Source organism: Cydia fagiglandana, chromosome 9 (genome assembly GCF_963556715.1).
Source record: "Cydia fagiglandana chromosome 9, ilCydFagi1.1, whole genome shotgun sequence".
Lineage (NCBI taxonomy): Eukaryota > Metazoa > Arthropoda > Insecta > Lepidoptera > Tortricidae > Cydia > Cydia fagiglandana.
In genome coordinates, this window is record NC_085940.1 from 10,160,378 (window position 1) to 10,180,481 (window position 20,104).

The window sequence follows — 20,104 nt, forward strand, 5'->3', positions numbered from 1 at the left end:
GGCGACTATCTCGTTACGTTTAACTTTAATATCGACAACTTGGTCGCGGACTGTCCGAACGAGGCCTTGAACATAGGTATATTCCTCCACATCTATCGCCTGGTCTAAACCGCCGAGGAGCTGGGCACTAGCCTCCCGAAACTCCTTGTATTGTTCTTCAAGGTCATTTACATAAACCATAAGTCGAGCACGGTCCGTGGTATTAAGTTGTGAGTGCGCATTCGAAATCCACTCACTGGTTAGTCTTAAAGTCCCGATTGATTTTCTATAATCAGGAGTTTCCGTGAATAATGTCGATCTAATTGTATCATTATTTCCTTCGTCAGTCATTTTTAACTCAAACGATAAACAGCACTTAGTAACAGGAAAATTAAATATGAATCGTAAGACACTTTAAATTGAAACTTATTTACTTGCAGATAAGGATCTAATTGGGAAGCGCGGTGGTTTGCCTAACAACAACAATTTATACTTAAGTACGTAAAAATTAACAATTCTATTTTATAGTCAAAACACTAAAGGGGGGGTTTAAAGAATACTAGTTAAACGAATTTCTTTTAAGGGGAACGATTATATAGCATTGATTTAATTGAATGTAAATTTTAAATCCACGTGGTAGTTATTACAACTTGCAAGCGATATTGAGCCGTCGGCCCTTGAAATAAGGTACTAATTACCATACGGCGATCGGGTTAATCTAAAGGCGAGTCGATTGCAGGATACCGTTATAAAGTTATGTAACCAATTCCAGAATGCAATTTTAGGATTTAAAACTATAGATAATTCACTGAACAGGGGAATAAAGTTAAGAAAAGGGGGAATTGTAGGTTTTATAGCAAGAGGCTTAAAAAATACTTAAAGAGGGGATCTAACCACGCTCTGCTACCAAAATTGTTTGAGAACGGGACAAGTAGGTACACAATTTTGGAATAAACATTTGTCAGTTTGTCAAGACAGCACTAACCTTTCTCCGGGAGTTGGGATCCGTACAGAGGACCTGGCCAGGAGTGCCAGGACACACAAATCTTCCAGGAATGCAAAATTCACCAGGTTCGCGGTACACAACACACAGGCGTCTAGGTGCATGTCTTATTTCGTCTGTCATAGGTGTCAACTAATTAGAGGGCCGCGCGGGCGGGGTGAGGGGAGGGGGGACAAATCTGCATAGATACTTGTACAAGTTACATATATGTAGATAGTATTTTGAACAACTTTAATTATGTGTGTACAGGAAAAGAAAATATTATCAAAGTAGTAGATGAATCAATAGTTATAACCTCGTAGTTCCTGTTACAATATCGATTAAAACCTTATTTTATGAGTTCAAGTGTAACACCCGAAACGGTGGAATGACCCAGTTCGTTTTTTTTAGCATTAGAAAGAACTCCACAGAAGCAAGCGTGCAGTTTTTATCAGGCTCTTTAATTGTTAATAATTATTGAATTATCTAATGTACCATGGTCAATACATATAATTTACTTCAAATTATTACCGCTAAAAGTGCCGGATTTGGAACCACAAGCTTACTTCTGCGAAGTTCTTTCTAATTTTAAAACTTCAACCAACACCAAATTCAACACAAACTTTAATAGTCAAATTAAGTAGATTGCTGCCAGCTTAGCTTGGTCTAACTCTATTAATCGATGTTGCCTGAGTTTTCTCTTCTTTTTAGGGTTCCGTACCCAAAGGGTACAACGGGACCCTATTACTAAGACTTCGCTGTCCGTCCGTCCGTCCGTCCGTCCGTCCGTCTGTCACCAGGCTGTATCTCACGAACCGTGATAGCTAGACAGTTGAAATTTTCACAGATGATGTATTTCTGTTGCCGCTATAACAACAAATAATAAAAAAAGAATAAAATAAAGATTTAAATGGGGCTCCCATACAACAAACGTGATTTTTGACCAAAAAACGTCGGGAGTGGTCAGTACTTGGATGGGTGACCGTTTTTTTTTGCTTTTTTTTTGTTTTTTTTTGCATTATGGTACGGAACCCTTCGTGCGCGAGTCCGACTCGCACTTGCCCGGTTTTTTTTAAAAATATTTTCCTAAAAACTGCGACATTCAAATAAATTTCACACTAGGCCGAAAATTTTCGAGTAAGTTCCGGACTATAGTAAGTAGATCATCGCAGGAAAATCTCGTCTGGCCAGTGAAATTAAAAGTGAAAAGTGGTGTGATGGGTTCCGCCACCGAGGGTTCCGTATTTTTAGTAAGTATTTGTGGCTATAGCGGCAACAGAAATACATCATCTGTAAAAATTTCAACTGTCTAGCTATCACTGTTCATGAGAAACAGCCTGGTGACAGACAGACAAATGGACAGACAAGCAGACGGACAGTGGAGTCTTAGTAATAGAGTCCCGTTTTTACCCTTTGGGTACGGAGCCCTAAAAAGTACCTAATACCCAGTATACACCGTGTTTTTTTTTTTAATTTCCTTTTATTTCAAGGGATCATTCCTGTACTTTTTGGTGACTTTCTCAAAAACACCTATTCTATTTAATTAACTCCATTTGAGAGATAAGCAATACCTAATTTAAATTTATATCTGATAAGACCCCTACGAGCGTCTTGCCTTAGTTTTACATATTAATTAGCGTTTAGGTAGGTACTATCTCGGACGATCGATGTTTGAAATGTCATCACATTTTAAAATTTTTGGTCGAGTTAAATGTAATGCCCGTGTTACAACAAAGCTATATGCAACATTTAACTAAGTTATCCGAATTCGATAAAAACACGGTGTATGTAAGTAGTAACAGGCACATTAAATTTATTTATCGATGCATTTGTACCGAAAGCGCAGTAATAAGAGGGAACCTATTGGGTATTACTCGAGAAGGCGCTACTGTACATACTGTACACCTTTATATGTGTGACGTTCCAAGGGAAAAGGTACCTCATAGCGGCTGGCGCTTACGTCGCACCCCACTAATATTGGGGCAGCGCTATTAAAAGCGTAAGCGCCAACCGCTTTAAGGTACCTTTAGCCGTGGGACGTCACATAATTTTTACCAAGAATGAAGAATGCTTTAGCTTTTTATTAACTGTACCTAAGAGTATTTATCAAAAGGGTCTAGCCGTGTTTGTATGGGGCATCGGCCCCAGAAGCCAAATTGATTGCCGTTTTGCCAATTTATTAGGCCAGATGTAAGATGCTATTTCACCAAAAAAATTACCCTAAAATGCTGCAGGTTTTTGAGAAAATTAAAAAAAAAGAAAATTGGTTTTCATTTTTTTTAAATAATTCATCTAGATTACTTACATAATGTGTATAAGTTACAAAAAAATCGGTTCGGTAGTTTAGATAAAAAAAATGAAAACCAATTTTCTTTTTTTTTTATTTCTCAAAAATCTGCAGCATTTTAGGGTTATTTTTTTGGTGAAATAGCATCTTACATCTGGCCTAATAAATTGGCAAAACGGCAATCAATTTGGCTTCAGGGGCCGATGCCCCATACAAACACGGCTAGACCCTTTGTCAACTTACAATTTCATGGCAGGATATTGGGCCGAGAGCCTTAATGTCATTTTCGACTCTTTTTTTGGCAGACGTTAGACCCTCAGGGGTTATTTTGACACTTTTAGCAGCAGCACTATTTGGTCTGTAATAAGCAAAGTTGAATTAGATGGGAAACTCTTTCAATCAATCAATCATTCAATCAAATTATTTATTGATCATGAGTTACATAGGATGTTATTCTAATTTACAACGGTCTTCATGCCCTGCCTCAGAGAGGCGTACAATACGGAAACTTAAATCTAAATGAGATCACTTATGATGTCTATTAACTTATTCTACGCAAAACAAAATTAGTAAACATGCTCATTTTTATTCCGTTTTCTTTCTGGATAAACATTTCTCCACAAGCCAATGAGAAAAGTTGTCTTTTAATTTAAATTTTATGGTATCGCCTTGAGTCATCCCATTCGTTTTTCATCAAGTTCTTAAATTAGTCCTATTTTGCTTTCGTCACTCATTCTACAGTATTCGTCACAATCGTCGGTGGCTTTCAATGTAGAATGAGTGACGAAAGCAGAATAGGACTAATTTAAGAACTTGACGAAAAACGAATGGGACGACCCAAGACGATACCAATTTTATAGGGATTTCTTTAAGGTGGATTGGTAATTTATTATTTAAAAAAAAACGACGAATAGAAGCGCTTCGAGAAAAGGTAGGTAGTGTCCTGCGCTTCGCTTTGCTCGTCTTGGCGGGGGCACTACCGTGCCCCCAGATACAATACAATTACATACCTCGTTTTGCCACGGCTTACTATAGGGAGTCTGGTGTCGGCCGGTTTTACTGGGCTTGCTCCGGTGATAGAATTATACAGTGCACGGCAAAAAGGAAAAATAACTTATTTTTACTTACCTGAAAAGCCCCATGTAATACACCGCAAGATATAAGTACATATACAAATTTATCACAATCATGTATGGTATAGCATATCCAGAATACAGGGGAAAAGATATATATTCCGGCGCCTTAGGATATGCACTGCAAAAGATAATTATTATCATTTAATTTTTGAAGGAAGAATGTCACACATATAGCGTAGGAAATACGTCGTGCTCGCGCTTACCACGCGACAGTTACGCCACCCGCCGGTTGGTTCCCTTTGTGGCAGAAAAAGGAAACTATAGCAAATATTAACGAACGACGGTGGCGGCACGTTTTGTACCGGCTGTTTGATAAAAAGACGTATTTATTTTTATTTTAATAACAGGTTATGAATTAGGTAATATAATTAATATAAAACTGAGCTGTCAGTGTCAAAAGTGACTGAAGAAATGATCCGTATCTAATCCATATCTAATTCTGAACTTATTATAATTAGAATACGGCTGTAAGACGTTTTCATCTGAAAACTTACTTCATTTAGAATTGTGTGGTGTTATGGTACAGTCACCTGCAATAATATGTTACACAACGAAGGCCGCAAAAATATCTGACACGATCTTATTTGTAGAGCAACAAGAGCGCGTCACATATTTCTTCTGCCTTCGAAGAGTAACGTATTATTGCAGGTGACTGTACTGTGTTTGTGGAACAATCGGTTTACAACTTCGGAACATTCAATACAAGCATTAGTAACAACGATATTGCTAGCACACGAATAAAATATTAGCCAAAAATTATCAAATTTCTTAAATAACCCTTTATAAGGCCCGTTGACAGGGACGTGCTATCGCAGAATTTGTTGCAGCTATCAGAAGCCTACATTTCAAAAATCTATTTTAAAAGCAAGTTGAATATTCAATTAATGCAAACGATTTTGAGCCCTATTATTAAAACAGTATGGTTGAATTTCTGATTGAGCATATGTGGTCGATATATCGCCTCTGCCTTATAAAGGGTTAACATCTATCCGTCAGCAATATTTATATTTAATGTCAGTAACGGCGTTGATGACAATAACTAAATGACAATGACAATGTAAATTAGAATAGTATCAGGATTTACAAAGTAGTTTTTTTTTAACTCTACGAGAACCTATGTAGATTAGTATAGTTTCAGACCTTTTTTTTAATCTCTACATATGTAAAGTTAAATAAAGATCCTAGAGATAGTTATGACTATGTATTAAGAGTATAAGTGTTTTGGCATATCTAGAGCTGTAAACTTATACTTGTATTTATTTAAAGAAAAAAGAACTCACCTAGCGAAGAGGCCTTTAAAAACTAAATTAGTTGCAGTGCCAACCAGGGTTCCAATGCCACCTAAAACAATGATTATAAATTGTAGGTTTATGAAACGAATGAAGTAAGTTTTATAATATGATCACATGAATAATTTTAATGCTTGTACAGGCAAACCGTGCAATTGTTCGCTTCATGCGTAATTTTATTGTGGCTCCGCCATGATGAGTGTGGGCCATTTCGCAGTTACCAACTACCAAATACATATTATGAGGATGTTGTTCCACGAATGATAGGTACCCCTATATTGATGTTGGTAGTTATATTCGGGCGTACAAGCGTCTAACTAGGAATCGAAGTGGCCGCCATGGTCGAAATCGGCTGGAAGGATCATTCATTCATTAATTTCATTCATTCATTCATAATTTCACCACATTTTGCGTTGTTATCCTATTTCGCAAACAGGGACCGTGCGCGTTGGAAGATCTGCCATCTTGTGGCCTGAATCGGAAGCATATTCGTCACATGTACCTACTTACGCCTCGCGCCAAAAATCTGATGGCCCCTATAGTTCATGCACGCCCCCTATAGCCAATAATACTCACCAATTGTTGCTGCAAATGTGATACAACAAAAGTAACAGCTTGTTAGGGGCGTTGCCGTTTTTTCTCCCGTTTTTTCATCTACATTGTATATTTTATAGAGTCCTTGCTGAAAAAAATAACATAAACTCATTTATTTATTACAGTTACTACATAAGTGGAATTTTAAATAGGTTCCTAACTACATGCGACAATATAGTTGCGTACATTTACCTTCTTATGTGTTATATAAGTTACCCTATGATTGGACATTATAAGGGGTTTTAACGTAAGGGAAGGGCAGAGCGGATTTATCAGAGTTTAAAGTTAATCGACTATTTTTTTTGTTTTTGAACCACAGAATAAATAATTGTCAGAACTAAGACACCATAATAGTTTGTGGCGAACTTACCCATTTTCTGCCCATTAGGGTGTCTGAGTATTCTAATTTCTGACTAAACGTATACGTCCACAAGAACAACTATACCTTTTCACGACTTAACGAATAAAATTGACGACTCAAATGAATAAAATGTATAATGATTTTAGTACTAAGACATATCCAAATGAACAACTTACACTTTCGTAAACTCTTAACAAAGCAAACACAATGGGCACCATCATTGTAGCAGCGGCGGTGTTCGTGATCCACATCGATATGAACATAGTCACAAAAGCAACAGCAAACAGCATTCTGCAAATATGTAAGTGTATATTAAGTGCCCATGTCGAATACTAAGGACTGTATCGTTTATTATAAATACAGATAAAACCTGGTCTAACTGTTGACCTGTGTATTATTTTGTATTACTATGTTCTTAAGGTATAATCTGGAGGTATTTTTAAGCCATATCTGATATAAGAAGGTTTTACATTTATTTTATTTTAGGGACTTTATGATGATTTTAATACCCTCTAGCAAATGTAATTCGGACAAGCCTATCGAGCTTAATTTGAGACTATTTCACCGATTCCTTGGTCCGATTTAAAGAAACAAAAGGTTAATATGCTGCCAAAATATGCCATCTAAGTGTCCTTTTCATGATTGCTCAATTGAACATCCACAGAATAAATGTGGTGAATTTTTATCTTTACATGAAAACGACTTTTTATGCAACATTTTGGATTCCCGTCAAATTCTGACGCCAGCGAAATGAGGGAAACAGCTAAAAGAATCTACGGAAATCCAAAGCCTAACGGACATTCATGGCGTTGAACCATGGCTAGAACAGGTCGATAGAAACGCTCCATGATGGTTATATTGTATACCAAAGTCGGGGTTGTCGTAAGTAACATGCCATATTCTCTAAAAGGCCACCAAGCACAGATCCAAAACTTTTTTTCCAACTAAAAGAAATGATTAGACTATGCCCAGATGTTTCGCTTTACGATTCATATGTAATTGCTGTTTACATAGTACGATTTTTTTGTGTAATATCTCGTCTTGTTCGTAAACCGTAAATTTTCTTGTAGTATTTGTCCAAAATCGTTGTAGTTAATCGGGAGGATTGGGTAAATATTGTCCAAACAATATGCTTTACGTGATCTCCCAGGACGAAATGTTACTTATTATTAAAGCACAAATTAAACTATATGTGTAATTTTTTAATAAAAATATAATACCAGGAAAAACGGCTAAGTAAAGTTGTATTCATAACAAACGATACAGTCCTTAGTGCAGCGTCGAGCACTAGTACTTCTACCTTACAGTTATCACCTAATTATAATATACACCTAGCAGAATCCTAATCATGAGTTGAAAGTTGAAAAAACGACCTCTAAGTAACAATCTTAATACCTAAAATAAATCAGAAAAATTAGGAAACAAACCACGTAGTATCCCTTAACCTTTTCGACGCCGTGTCAAACACAAAAACCGGGCAAGTGCGAGTCGGACTCGCGCACGAAGGGTTCCGTGTCATAATGCAAAGAAAAAAAAAACAAAAAAAGCAAAAAAAAAAAACGGTCACCCATCCAAGTACTGACCCCTCCCGACGTTGCTTAACTTTGGTCAAAAATCACGTTTGTTGTATGGGAGCCCCATTTAAATCTTTATTTTATTCTGTTATTAGTATTTGTTGTTATAGCAGCAACAGAAATACATCATCTGTGAAAATTTCAACTGTCTAGCTATCACGGTTCGTGAGATACAGCTTGGTGACAGACGGACGGACGGACGGACAGCGAAATCTTAGTAATAGGGTCCCGTTTTACCCTTTGGGTACGGAACCCTAAAAACTATCACTCGGACGCCGCGTCACCGAAGTGTCAAAACTGAAATTGAACTTTATGCATATGCACGTACGTCTATGTTGCTCTGTGGTATGTGACCGATTAATCAGTCTTTGGCGTTGGACCTGCGGTGCGGATATATCGGTCATTGGCGTCCAAAAGGTTAAATCTGATACGGAAAAGACAGACATATACGACCATTTATTTGATAGGCAAGTGACTATTACCTTACCCGTCTCTACTGATGCTATGTAGGACGCGTGTCGATCCAGAGGCGCGGTCAAATTAAAAGGTACTTCATAAAGTACTATTCATAAATAGACTATTCAAAAATAGACTAAATCTATTCATAAATAGACTAGAAAGAAACTAATATATGGACGATAAAGCCCTCAAAGTTACGATTCCAATCTAATGCATTTTCGGCAAAAAGATATTTTTGGACTGATTCGTATCTTCGTAACCAGTGGTGTAGAAATAGTATTTTCTAATAAACCATTTAATTCAGTAAGTATATTACTATCAGTATATTACTTGGTGTTTGACACTAGTTTTATTTTGCTTATATTTCGCTTTATCAACTAAACGGCAAATGGTGGTCACATTTATCCGAAACGAGTAAAAACGTGTATTTCATCCATACCGGAATCCGGAATCCATACGTACCGGAAGGCGCAGCGTGGGTAGACCCACAAGGTGGACTGATGACCTGGTAAAGGTCGCGGGAGTCCGCTGGATGCGTGTGGCGCAAGTCCGATCATTGTGGCACTCTTTGGGAGAGGACTATGTCCAGCAGTGGATATTCTCTGGCTGATATGATGAATTGATGATAATGTTGATAATGATGATTTTATCCATGTCTTACTTATAATGCGAGTATCCGACGATCTTGATGGAGTACAGAGCCAAGCGCTTGTGTAGACCGGATTGCTCCACCGCCGCCGCGAGCATAATGCTCCCCAAGAACATAACCACAGTATCCTGAAACATCGACTGAGTTAAATTACGGCGGTAGGCTTCTGCTTCTTTTTAGGGTTCCGTACCCAAAGGGTAAAAACGGGACCCTATTACTAAACTCGGATGTCCGTCCGTCTGTATGTCACCAGGCTGTATCTCATGAACCGTGATACCTAGTTGAAATTGTCCCAAATGATGTATTTCTGTTGCCGCTATAACAACAAGTAACAAATAAAAATAAATATTAGAGTGGGACTCCCATACAGCAATTTTTTTTTTCGTTTTCTGCGGAACCCTTCGCGCGCGAGTCTGACTCTCACTTGGCCGGGTTTTTTTATTTATTACTTATGTTCTGACTACCAGCCGTTAATAAATCAAAAATTGATAGAACTAAAACCTACGTTAATATAAGCCAAGCAAGTTGTTCGCGTAGACATGATGTCGGTGAGCGGGAAAATGATCAGGGGAAGGAAGGACGTGACGGGCAACGGGATGCATTCGAATACCCAGTACACAGCCATCACGCACAGAGTGTAGGCACACCATTGCCACTTCTGGAAATAGATAAAACCTTCTAACATTTCCCGTAACATATATAATGAATACAAAATTTCAAGCATTTTCCTGCTGCCTTAACCGTACCTACATTACCTACTCGTATATTGCATAAATGGCTGGCTTTTGGGTTGTTTTAATTTAATACAGCTCCTATCACTATCATCAGACTTGGTAAAACCATTTAGCTCGATTGAACACGAGAAATATACTTACTTACTTATTCTATAAGATGGACAGAGGTGGAAAAAAGAAATGAATAAAAACAAATTAAGAAAATAATTTGAAATTATAAACTTACAGGCAAATTCGAGTTTCAGTTATTCTTTAACCAAAAACGTCACTTTGGACATAGACAGATCTGTATCATATTGGAAACATATTGAATAACTAAAACCGCCCGCTGTCTTAAACTCGCTGTTCTCCCTCACCATACCGGTTTTCTCACGTCTTCTTTCGCTGTTCAAGCAATCCGTCTTTGGAATGCGCTCCCTCTAATGATTAGACAAGCCCCAAACAAGCTGACTTTCAAACGAATGCTCTACAAGCACCTGCTAGATACTGTCTTTTGTACTTTTTACTTGTTCTCGAGCAATAAAGTTAAAAATAAATAAAACTAGAATTGGCCCGTTAATCGGTCGTTGGGCTTACCTCCGGTGGAAAAGGCGAGAGAATCGGCAGAAGAAGTAATGGCACTACAAAAGCCACTATGCCACCGAAGTGGGTGCAAAAGAACAGCTTGCATTTCTTTCTTATTGGGACTGGGGAGTCTGGATCTATACCTCGCTTCCGAGAAAACCTACAAGCAAGGAGTTGTTAATCGATGGGCAAAAAAAAATTGCGATAGTGGTCGAGTTTCAAATAAAAGTGGACGGTGTCATAACGGCCATACTGTCCGAAAACAATGAAAATTTCAGTGTCATTCTTTTTGCCAACATGACATTTATCAAATTAAGTATTTTGTTATGGAATTTTTTTCTCTAGGATCAATAATTATGGAGATAGGCGAGGTTGTAACTGGTAACAATCATGGACCTAGAATATACGGACGTAGTTTTGCTAAGACAAAAACTGTGATTCCATCATCCACCAATTTCCTAGTATTTACGCGTGACACACACACATTGACAGTTATCTCAATGCCCTCATCCACCAATTTGCCGTCAGACGGATCAAAACGTCAGTGAAGTAAATTTGTCCAAGAAAAATGTAAAATATGCCGGCATGTGTAGTTAAATCCTGCAAGAATTGTACCGATCGAAAGAAAAAAAGTGACGGAATAACTTTTCATAGCTATTTTTATCAATTATCATGGTATTGTACATAAAATCTCCATATTTCATTGTTTATAAATGCGAAACAGGAGTGTGACCAGGAAGTTGAATAGGGTAATTTCCCGAAAGTAGGGTAATTGATGCCCTTCTTATTAAATCATTATGTATATAAGAGATCATTTAGGACATTTAGCTAAATTATTGATTTTGCATTTCAAACTAGATCGGTATGGTAATTTCCCGATAATAAGGAAATTAAAGACGTTTACATGAATAATTTTTGATAGCTAACGTTTATTTGTTTTTAACCATTTACCCAATAGTATAAAAATGTTAGCGGACAATTATTTAAGCGACAGCTAAAGCAGTGGCTAATACATAGATCATGTTTTTTACGATTTAAATGAGTATTTTTTATTTAAGACTATGTAATTTTAGATGTACTTATTATAAATTTAAGTGATCTGTATATAATATTGTACCTAATTATGTAATATTGTATACCCGAACAGGGTAGCCGTTGCGACTTTGTATTTTTTTGACATCTTGTTTGACACGGTAAACAATAAATGAATTCTTATTCTTAAGGTAAACAAACATACTTATGTTGCTCGACGCGGTCCCAGTCCAGTACATGTCATCTTGAAACTTAAGTCATTGTCAATAGAGGTGACAGCAAGGTGTCATCTATTGGGCATTAACATGTCGAGCACTAGTACATTTACCTTATATTTATTTTTTATTTAAAACCAGATATGTTACAAGTTAAATATCATTAGGTATTGAAAATAATATTTGCACAAAGTAATTGTGCAACAATGCGCATTTTCAAGACCTATAACATCAGTTAGGTAGACACTTTTTTATCGTCTAACGTAAAACTGTACTATTTTAATATTTGAAAACAAGGACGACATTGAAAATAATTGTTTCACCATTAGGGGAGAATTTGCGTTACATATATGGTATCACTCGTCTACACGCACACTTTCAAACCGTCCGCCATTGCAGGGTCACAGTTTGTCTTAAGTGACATTCCCTCTGTCAAATATATAACTCTATGGTAACAATATAATAATATAAGTCGGTTCTGGCGGTTTGATCGCAGTCAACCTAACACGCTCCTCGCTTCACTCGTCGTCTCACCTATCCTGTCTCTGTTACTTAAATTTACTAAGTTCCTAACGCCTTAAAAAATTGTCGATTACTACCCTGCATAATGGTCGATCTTAGAGAAAAATTATACATGAAGTAAAAAAAGTTCGTCCTACGTATGAAAAAAAAATTATACTGAAATTTTCTAACAGAGGGCTCCTGTGATGTCCCCCGCAGTTCCTGCTCGCTCCTTAATATGCAAGAGAGGATTGGGCTATATTTTCCCCCGCTGACCTAGAGCGTTATACTATTATATTATATTACCGTTAGCATTACCAACTGAAGATTCTATAAATAGGCAAATAGAAGCTGTTTTTTACTTACATTTCTGTTTTTTGGAACAAATGTAGCGCGCCTAATAAATTAATAAACTTGAAATAAAACAGACAATAGAATACTTCTTGAATATCAGTTTGACTCCACTTTGGCACTCCTTTTATTTTTCATACAACACCATAGACAAATTAAAATTTTTAAGCCTGTGACTGTGAGAGTAATACAAAGAGTAAGTACCTTATTATATTCTTTGTTCTGGGCTCTGTGTTTGTTTTAAACATATAAATCTTTAACTGATGTCCTAGACTATAATTCCATATTGAATTGTATTGTAAGGTCCTTCATTTGACCATTCTACCATAGCCAATATACTTGCCTAGTCTAAAAATCTAGCATCCAGATGAATAAAAAAAACCAACCCAATTTGTCAAAGTGTCATTACAACTAAATAGAATATATATTTCATAGTGCATTTAGTTTTAAATAGTAAGATCCCAAAAAAGATATCTTCCTAACTACAGATACATTGCTCAATGACACAAACAAAATTGGCTTTTGTGATAGATTTAAATTATTGCTAATATCATATCGTCGGGTGACTTTTGCTTGTCACCCGACTATATACTAACAATATGTGTTTACGCAAATATAATAATAATAAAGGTCCATCAAACTGGGGTACACTATTGAGTAAATAATTGGTAAGTTATTTGAAATTCATTCTGAATAGTTTAAAAGCCGTGAAAGCAGACGTGACGTTGCTTTGTTACGGTGAGATCTACGGCACGTACATCAAATTGCAAGCAATACTATACTGTTTGTCAAGGCGAAAAGAACTGTTACACTGAGAGAAAAGTACAATAAAAACACACTTAGAATTACAAAAATAAACTTAATCCGGGGACAAGGAGAATCAACTAATAGGAACAAATTGACTTTTGCAATTTCTATTAGTTCTTGCAATTTCTATTATCTTTTTGTTGAAATTATATTTGGGATTACTGAGCTGTTTGTAGAAATAAATAAACTTTACAGAAATAGTGAAACGTCCATAATGATTACTAAAACTTCATTTTTTCCCCCAGTACAGAACTGTTTTTTAATTCCTGGTGATGATTTTTCTCTCAGTGTAGGTGCGGCAGAGTTGGTGGGCTCGTAGCCCGGCAACAGGCAAGGCGTGTAGCTGGACTGCTATTCGCATCGCTTACTAAACAAAGGTGAGCGTTCCCAACCGAAAAAGAAATTTAGAGACGTATATCAACTATGCATAATTGGAGATCGTGTTTATACAGGCGAAAGCTTGACTGCGCAAGAAAAGCGCGTGGAATAATGGCCGATTCGCGTGCGGTTTCAGTCAGTTCCCGCGCGATAGCTGGGCGGAGCAGTGCGTTCCCGTCGACTTTCCCGCGCCGCCCGCTACACGATACAAAACTGATATCGTCAACCCGACCAACCTGTGTTCATAAGTGTTCAACATGACTCGTTAACGTGTTAAATTGCCACTTTTCATTTACATGAAAGATGATTAAAGCTATAAAGTATTTATGATTAATTTGTGCGGGAGAGATCTGGCAGCTCTGCACGACTCTATCAACAGGTTAGTTTTAACTAGCTGTTATACACGCTGAAAATGTCCAATGAGCCATCCCGTTTGGCAGCTCTGACAGCGCCGGATTAAGCATGTTTTAATTTATTTTATTGTTTCTAGGATTGGAAGAAAACAGAGATTTACACTCGTTTTAACGACTGTAACGCCGTAAAAAAACTCTGGTAGGTACGCTTGCATTTATGTTTGTTATTAAAGAACTACGATTCCGAGGCAAAGCTACGGAATAAGACAAATGAGACTTTATATTGTTCAGGATTTAGGAGAATTACATTTCGCGATTTCTATTTCTATCACAACGTATAGTCGACCGTAAGGTTTATAAGTTAGCCGTTAGTCCCAGCTTGTATTTATTTCTATATGTATAACCTGTAGGTATGTCACTCTTAGGTGATACAATTAATTGAAATTGAGAATTTGTGTTGTTAAATCCTTAAGGACGCATTTGTTTCCGGTTTATATGGTAACTGCTAAATATCTATGCATTATCACCACAAAACATGATTCTTCCGTGATTATCACATTTCCGATATGAATTAAACATCTCTTGACCCACGTGAACCTACGTTACGTTTGTTTACATGCAACTTTTACAGATTTTTCCTATTTGTCTGTAAAACCTTAATTTTTCATTAACGTTTAACAATTTAACTTCCCACAAAACCAGTATCATTGATAAGTTGTGCCCTACAATAATTTCACTTGAAAATAATATAGCTTGTATCGTACTAAAAGCCGGTAATCAAATCATATCGGTTCTCCAGAGTGGGATTGATAAAACAACTACCCGGCGACAGTTTATAAATTAGTACAGTACGTACCAAAAGCTTTTAAAATAAGCGGACTTTTTGAGTAGTTTACTCCCTCGGTTCTCTAGTCTGGTTCCATTGATGTCAATGAGTTCAAAGTTGCATAGTGCTGACATTTATGAATTAATTGTTATGACACTTATGATTCAAGGTGTACAAAATATAATGCTTAATTTAATTACCTAATAAAAAGAAACCAAGCCCAATACTCCTTACAAGATACATATATATAATGCCAAAAACAACTTATAGCATTATACTGAAATGTAATTGGAAATCAATTTTAACTCAACCTGCTTATTCATTGTTTAAGGTTTTCGCATCTGGCAGCATTTAAAAGCATACGAGTATTCTAACTTGTTAGCATATAATAAGCATATTCGAACTTCTTATGTTCTCTATAGAGGGAAAAATGAATTCAGCACCCCCGATTTATACGAAAATGATACCAAACTCGGCCTAGCAGCTTCACTAATGTAGATATCAAGATAAAATTGAAACCCCTAAATAAACTTTCAAGAGAGGATATCTCAAAAACTATTCAAGATATCGAAAAACTTGACTGGATAAAACTTGTAACAAATTTTATCAGCTTTTGGTTTGTCTTAGTAGTCATGTCGCTAAGACGCAAAGTTTCCAAGATATAAGTGAAAAACCGAAAAATGAGACTTTCTTTCCCCCCTCTACCCCCCAGCACCGGGGCTACGGCCGGGGACTTTTGATATGTTCACCTCCTAACTAGTCCAAACAAAGTTACGGAGTCAAAAATTCTGTTCCTAGCTTTTCCCTCTGTACCTTCTTATTGCTTGGCCTACTAAGGTAGAAAATAAATTACGAGGAGCAGTTAGTCAAGTAGTTATTTATAATTTTTTAACTCACCCCAATTCACTTTACCTATCATTAAAGTCATCCCAGTATCAAATTATAATGCCAGAATTGGCGCACTGTTTACAATATGCGTACTGTAATAATGTACTTACGATCCAGTATCAGGTGAACTACCTTGTTGAGCATTGCTATCAGAAGCTCCAGCCTCGTTTTGCGAAGCTGGGTCGTTTTCAGGGGAATTTTCGGCCATATTGCGATGATCGTTTACTTCGTTTATACACGGCTACCGTTATTTATTAATTATGTATTTGAGTATATTGTAATTTTTCATATCATTTTATTGACGCAGTCACATAAAGTCATAGTATTTAGTTCTAGTTGGTTACGCGTTATGTTGCGTTGGTTATGCGTAGCGCGTAGTTCAGAAATATTAAAATTATTCAAATATTTTGTTAGTACATACCTATTTGTAATTAATTAAAGGAATGTAAATTATGGGTTACACTATACTTTCAACTGATGTGGTACTTTGATTGTAGTGGCTTTGATACCAGTACAAAAACAATTAATTTAGGAATGTTTAGTTACCACACAGTGGAAATGCTTTTTTGTTTTTACAATGCAATGTTGGGAACCAAAACTCATGATTCCATTTATAGATATGATTTTGAGTAGTATTTCGATATTAAATGAATTTCGTTACTACTTTGAAATTTGAAAAAGTAAAATCTCGTATTTCACACTGCTACTCAAAGTTGAAAGGCAGGTTTCTGTATGTTCCCATACAAAGATACCACATTATTTTGATTGACAGATGATGAAGATACGAGTTTTTTTCAAAGTACATACCTAGTGTATATACCTAGTGATTGTTTATCATAATTTCAATTATATTACTTAGTATTTTATTGAAACATACATTTTAGATTATCATACACCTGAGTTTTGGGTGCGGGAATGTTTTTGTGCATTTATAAGTTTGTTTTTAGTAAAATAGATACCAAAAAAAAATAGGGAGCTAGAGGAGCTGGTTGCGATGCCTAATATAATTGGCGAGATCAAAGCAACACGACTCCGCTGGCTTGGTCACCTGGAGAGGATGGGGGAGGATCGTGCTGTGAGAAGAGCGTATGTGGGGCACCCGGGCGGAAAACGTCCGTCTGGGCGTCCCAGATACCGCTGGAGTGACGAAGCCCAAAAAGACCTGTCCGCCCTCGGAATACCCAACTGGCGTGAAGTGGCGCAGAATAGGGCAGAATGGCGCTCTCTTGTGTCAGAGGCCAAGATCCTCTTTGGGTAACTGAGCCAGTGATGTATGTATGTGTAAAATAAATACCAAACTATTAACAAAAATATGTGAATAATAAGCTCCGAATTAGCTTAGCAATGTTAAAATAGTCTCTGTTTTTACTATATTTACATTTTTTCGGCTACAGTAAAACATTGCTGCACCCAAAATTGCTCATTGTCAAAATATTCGGAAATTATAGGGATTAAGTACCTAAATTAATTTTCATATAGTCAACAAAAAACAGTAAAAATTAAAAAGTGGCAATACTGTCGTGCCTTCCCGTGTTCTTAGATTGATTTGAAAGGGACGACACTACAGTATTGCCACTTTTTAATTTCTACTCTTTTTTGTCAGACTGTAAGAAGTTTCACAAGACATGATAATTTTATCATTTAACACATAATAAATAATAATATACATGTTAGTGTCTCTTCAACACGTTATTACTTCAATCGTGAATACAATGACCGTCAGATTTTATTTTAGACACGTAGTCTAAAAGAAACATTCCGCAAAGTGATTTATTATTAGATCTGATTAAGAGACGGCGACAGTCATATAACTATTTAAAGTTCCTTCCAATATTTATGTACGTGTTTTTTATACAGTAAAACATAAATGTACCTGTTTAATACATTTCTGTCAATTGTCAGATTGTTAATATTCATCATAAGGTACGAGTAAGTAAGTACATCTTCGCATATTCGGTTTCTTTAAGCCAGCGCGTGGTCTTGACAAATGAATGTAGCGTTATTTTAAGAAAAAAAGTCCCCAGTACTTTCCGTCTTGTATCATATTATGTATGACGTCAAATTGAAAATTAGATGAGTTATTGTTTTAAATAATATTTCGGCATCGGACATGTCAAGGCATAACTAGTGAGCCATTGAATAATGAGAGGTTGGAGAACTGTGAATAAATAAGTGAAGTTATGAATTCACAGTTCTCCAACCTCTCATTATTCAATGGCTCACTAAAAGTACTTAAATATAACGGGCTATACTTAATTTAAGCTAATGTCTAAGATATCTATACAAAAGTTATTCAACAGGTCATAATTTTATAGTGATGTAGTCAATACAGAGCAAACGTCTAATATGAAGCTTTGTTTGACAATTTAAAGTTAGATTTGAAATATTTTTCTAGATGATTCAAAAACATTTGAAAAAAGTGTAAGTAGAAGACTACCCTTCACTGTATCTTCACTTCAGAACCGTCCACTCGTCCACGTCACAAAATCTCGGCGACAAGTAAGCGGAGCTATTAGGGGATAAGTCAGTAAACAAATACTTGGCGGCGTCGCCCGGCCCGCCCGTCGCCGGCGCCCCGGCGCCTCACGCCCCGTCTTGGCCAATTAACAACCTTATCAACTTATCGGCTAACTTAGGAGATGAGATTTTAGATGGCCTGTAATGAAGTCCTGTTTCATAATATTGATATAGTGATTTAATATTTTTTATCCAGTCGGTTCAGCTATGCAATGTTGTCACTTAGTTCACCTAATGCGGTCGATATGTCGGTTGCTTGGCAACCTTAGGTTTGCATGAGGAGACCGACTTAATGCAGGTAATTGCCGCAATTAGTGTAACCTACCTATACTTGCACGGTCGGCCTTAAAAGCTGCTGGGCACTCCAGCATATTAATATTGAAATTTAACCTTTCTAATTACCGTATCATTTACCAAAAGCAGCGTTCAGATTTCATAATTATGATTTCCTCTAGCCGCCCAGAGACCTATAAAAAGGCTTCCTGTTCCATTCTATTTTGAACTTTGTGTCGACAAAATAAAATTTCATTTTGCTTGGCAAGATTTCACGTATGGGCGGCTAGAAGATATTGATTTGATATTAATATTTGCCCTACCTCACACTAATATTTAGAACATATATAAATATTAATAACTAATCTATCTGCGTGGAATGATGATTCTTGATAAAAATCTATCATATATGTCTTTCCCCGGGCCCCTTTCTTCCATGTTTCGTCTAATCTTAATCGATTCAGCGGTTTGAGCTTGAATAAATAATAGACAAACAGACAGAGTTACATTTAATATTAGTAGGGATAATTAAATTATCGAGAGTTACTTTTTGCGTTGTGATGACATCGGCCCTGGTTCATCGAGAATTTTTTGAATTAATCATTCATTTCAATTTAAAATATGAATCATCACGTCAGTAAGTACTAGTAGGGGAGACCGAGGTGAGTTGTGACAGAGGAGAGATGTGTATTTTTTGGAATCTATTAATTAAAAACTAGGTCGCAATAGCGCGCGTTTGTTAGTTCAAGTTGCGAGCTAACAAACGCACACTGTTGCGAGCTCACTAAAAGTTATTAGATTCCAAAAAATCGACAATGCCACAACTCTCCTCTGTCACAACTCACCTCGGTCTCCCCTACTCACGAGTAAGTATGGCGAGGCAATGAAGCCAGAGAGGAGTCGGTCGTTATATCCTGTCGCGACCAAACTTATTTAATACCGAACTCGTCGAGATCAGTAAAACTTCGTTCTCATTAGGTATCATGGTTTTTCATTGGTAGTTAGGTCTTATTGTCTTGAAAAATAAGAGGGAGTTAATATTTTTCTACAGTAAAACCAATAATGAACTATACTGAGCCAACTGGAAGTCACACTGCTTTGCTTAATATCGATACTCGCCGGATTTTATTAGTTAATTTTATTGGTTATATTGGGTCCAGGCGCAAATTATTTAATTCAGTAGGTATAATGCTTATAAAGTACCTAGACTAGTAGACCGCAAGCCACGAACAGATTTCCATGACCAATTGCCTCTCAGGCGATAACTCGTATACGTATAAGTAGTAGTTAACGCCTATGTACCCTCGTGTATAGTAATTAACCCTCGTAGTAGTAAACACGTAAAAAGAAATTTG

General features: G+C 36.7%; 3 protein-coding genes across 3 annotated transcripts in view; 2 read left to right on the plus strand and 1 right to left on the minus strand.

The window, feature by feature from the left end:
- The window catches only part of LOC134667758 (protein I'm not dead yet-like), a 38,222-nt gene extending 21,971 nt beyond the window's left edge, over nt 1-16,251 (minus strand). Inside the window, exons 1-9 of the mRNA XM_063525175.1 lie at nt 16,070-16,251; nt 10,621-10,768; nt 9,816-9,968; nt 9,323-9,438; nt 6,805-6,919; nt 6,250-6,355; nt 5,665-5,725; nt 4,377-4,502; nt 3,492-3,606 (exon numbers count right to left, since the gene is read on the minus strand). Coding sequence (XP_063381245.1) covers nt 3,492-3,606; nt 4,377-4,502; nt 5,665-5,725; nt 6,250-6,355; nt 6,805-6,919; nt 9,323-9,438; nt 9,816-9,968; nt 10,621-10,768; nt 16,070-16,167 — 1,038 coding nt within the window. The 5' untranslated portion in view covers nt 16,168-16,251. The remainder of the gene's footprint in view (nt 1-3,491; nt 3,607-4,376; nt 4,503-5,664; nt 5,726-6,249; nt 6,356-6,804; nt 6,920-9,322; nt 9,439-9,815; nt 9,969-10,620; nt 10,769-16,069) is intronic.
- Nucleotides 1-20,104, plus strand: part of LOC134667338 (lysophospholipid acyltransferase 7-like) — a 470,374-nt gene that overhangs the window by 343,642 nt on the left and 106,628 nt on the right. The gene's annotated exons all lie outside the window — the stretch shown is intronic.
- Nucleotides 14,007-20,104, plus strand: part of LOC134667339 (coiled-coil domain-containing protein 96-like) — a 77,969-nt gene continuing 71,871 nt past the window's right edge. Inside the window, exon 1 of the mRNA XM_063524697.1 lies at nt 14,007-14,271. The gene's annotated coding sequence lies outside the window, so the exon portion shown is untranslated. The remainder of the gene's footprint in view (nt 14,272-20,104) is intronic.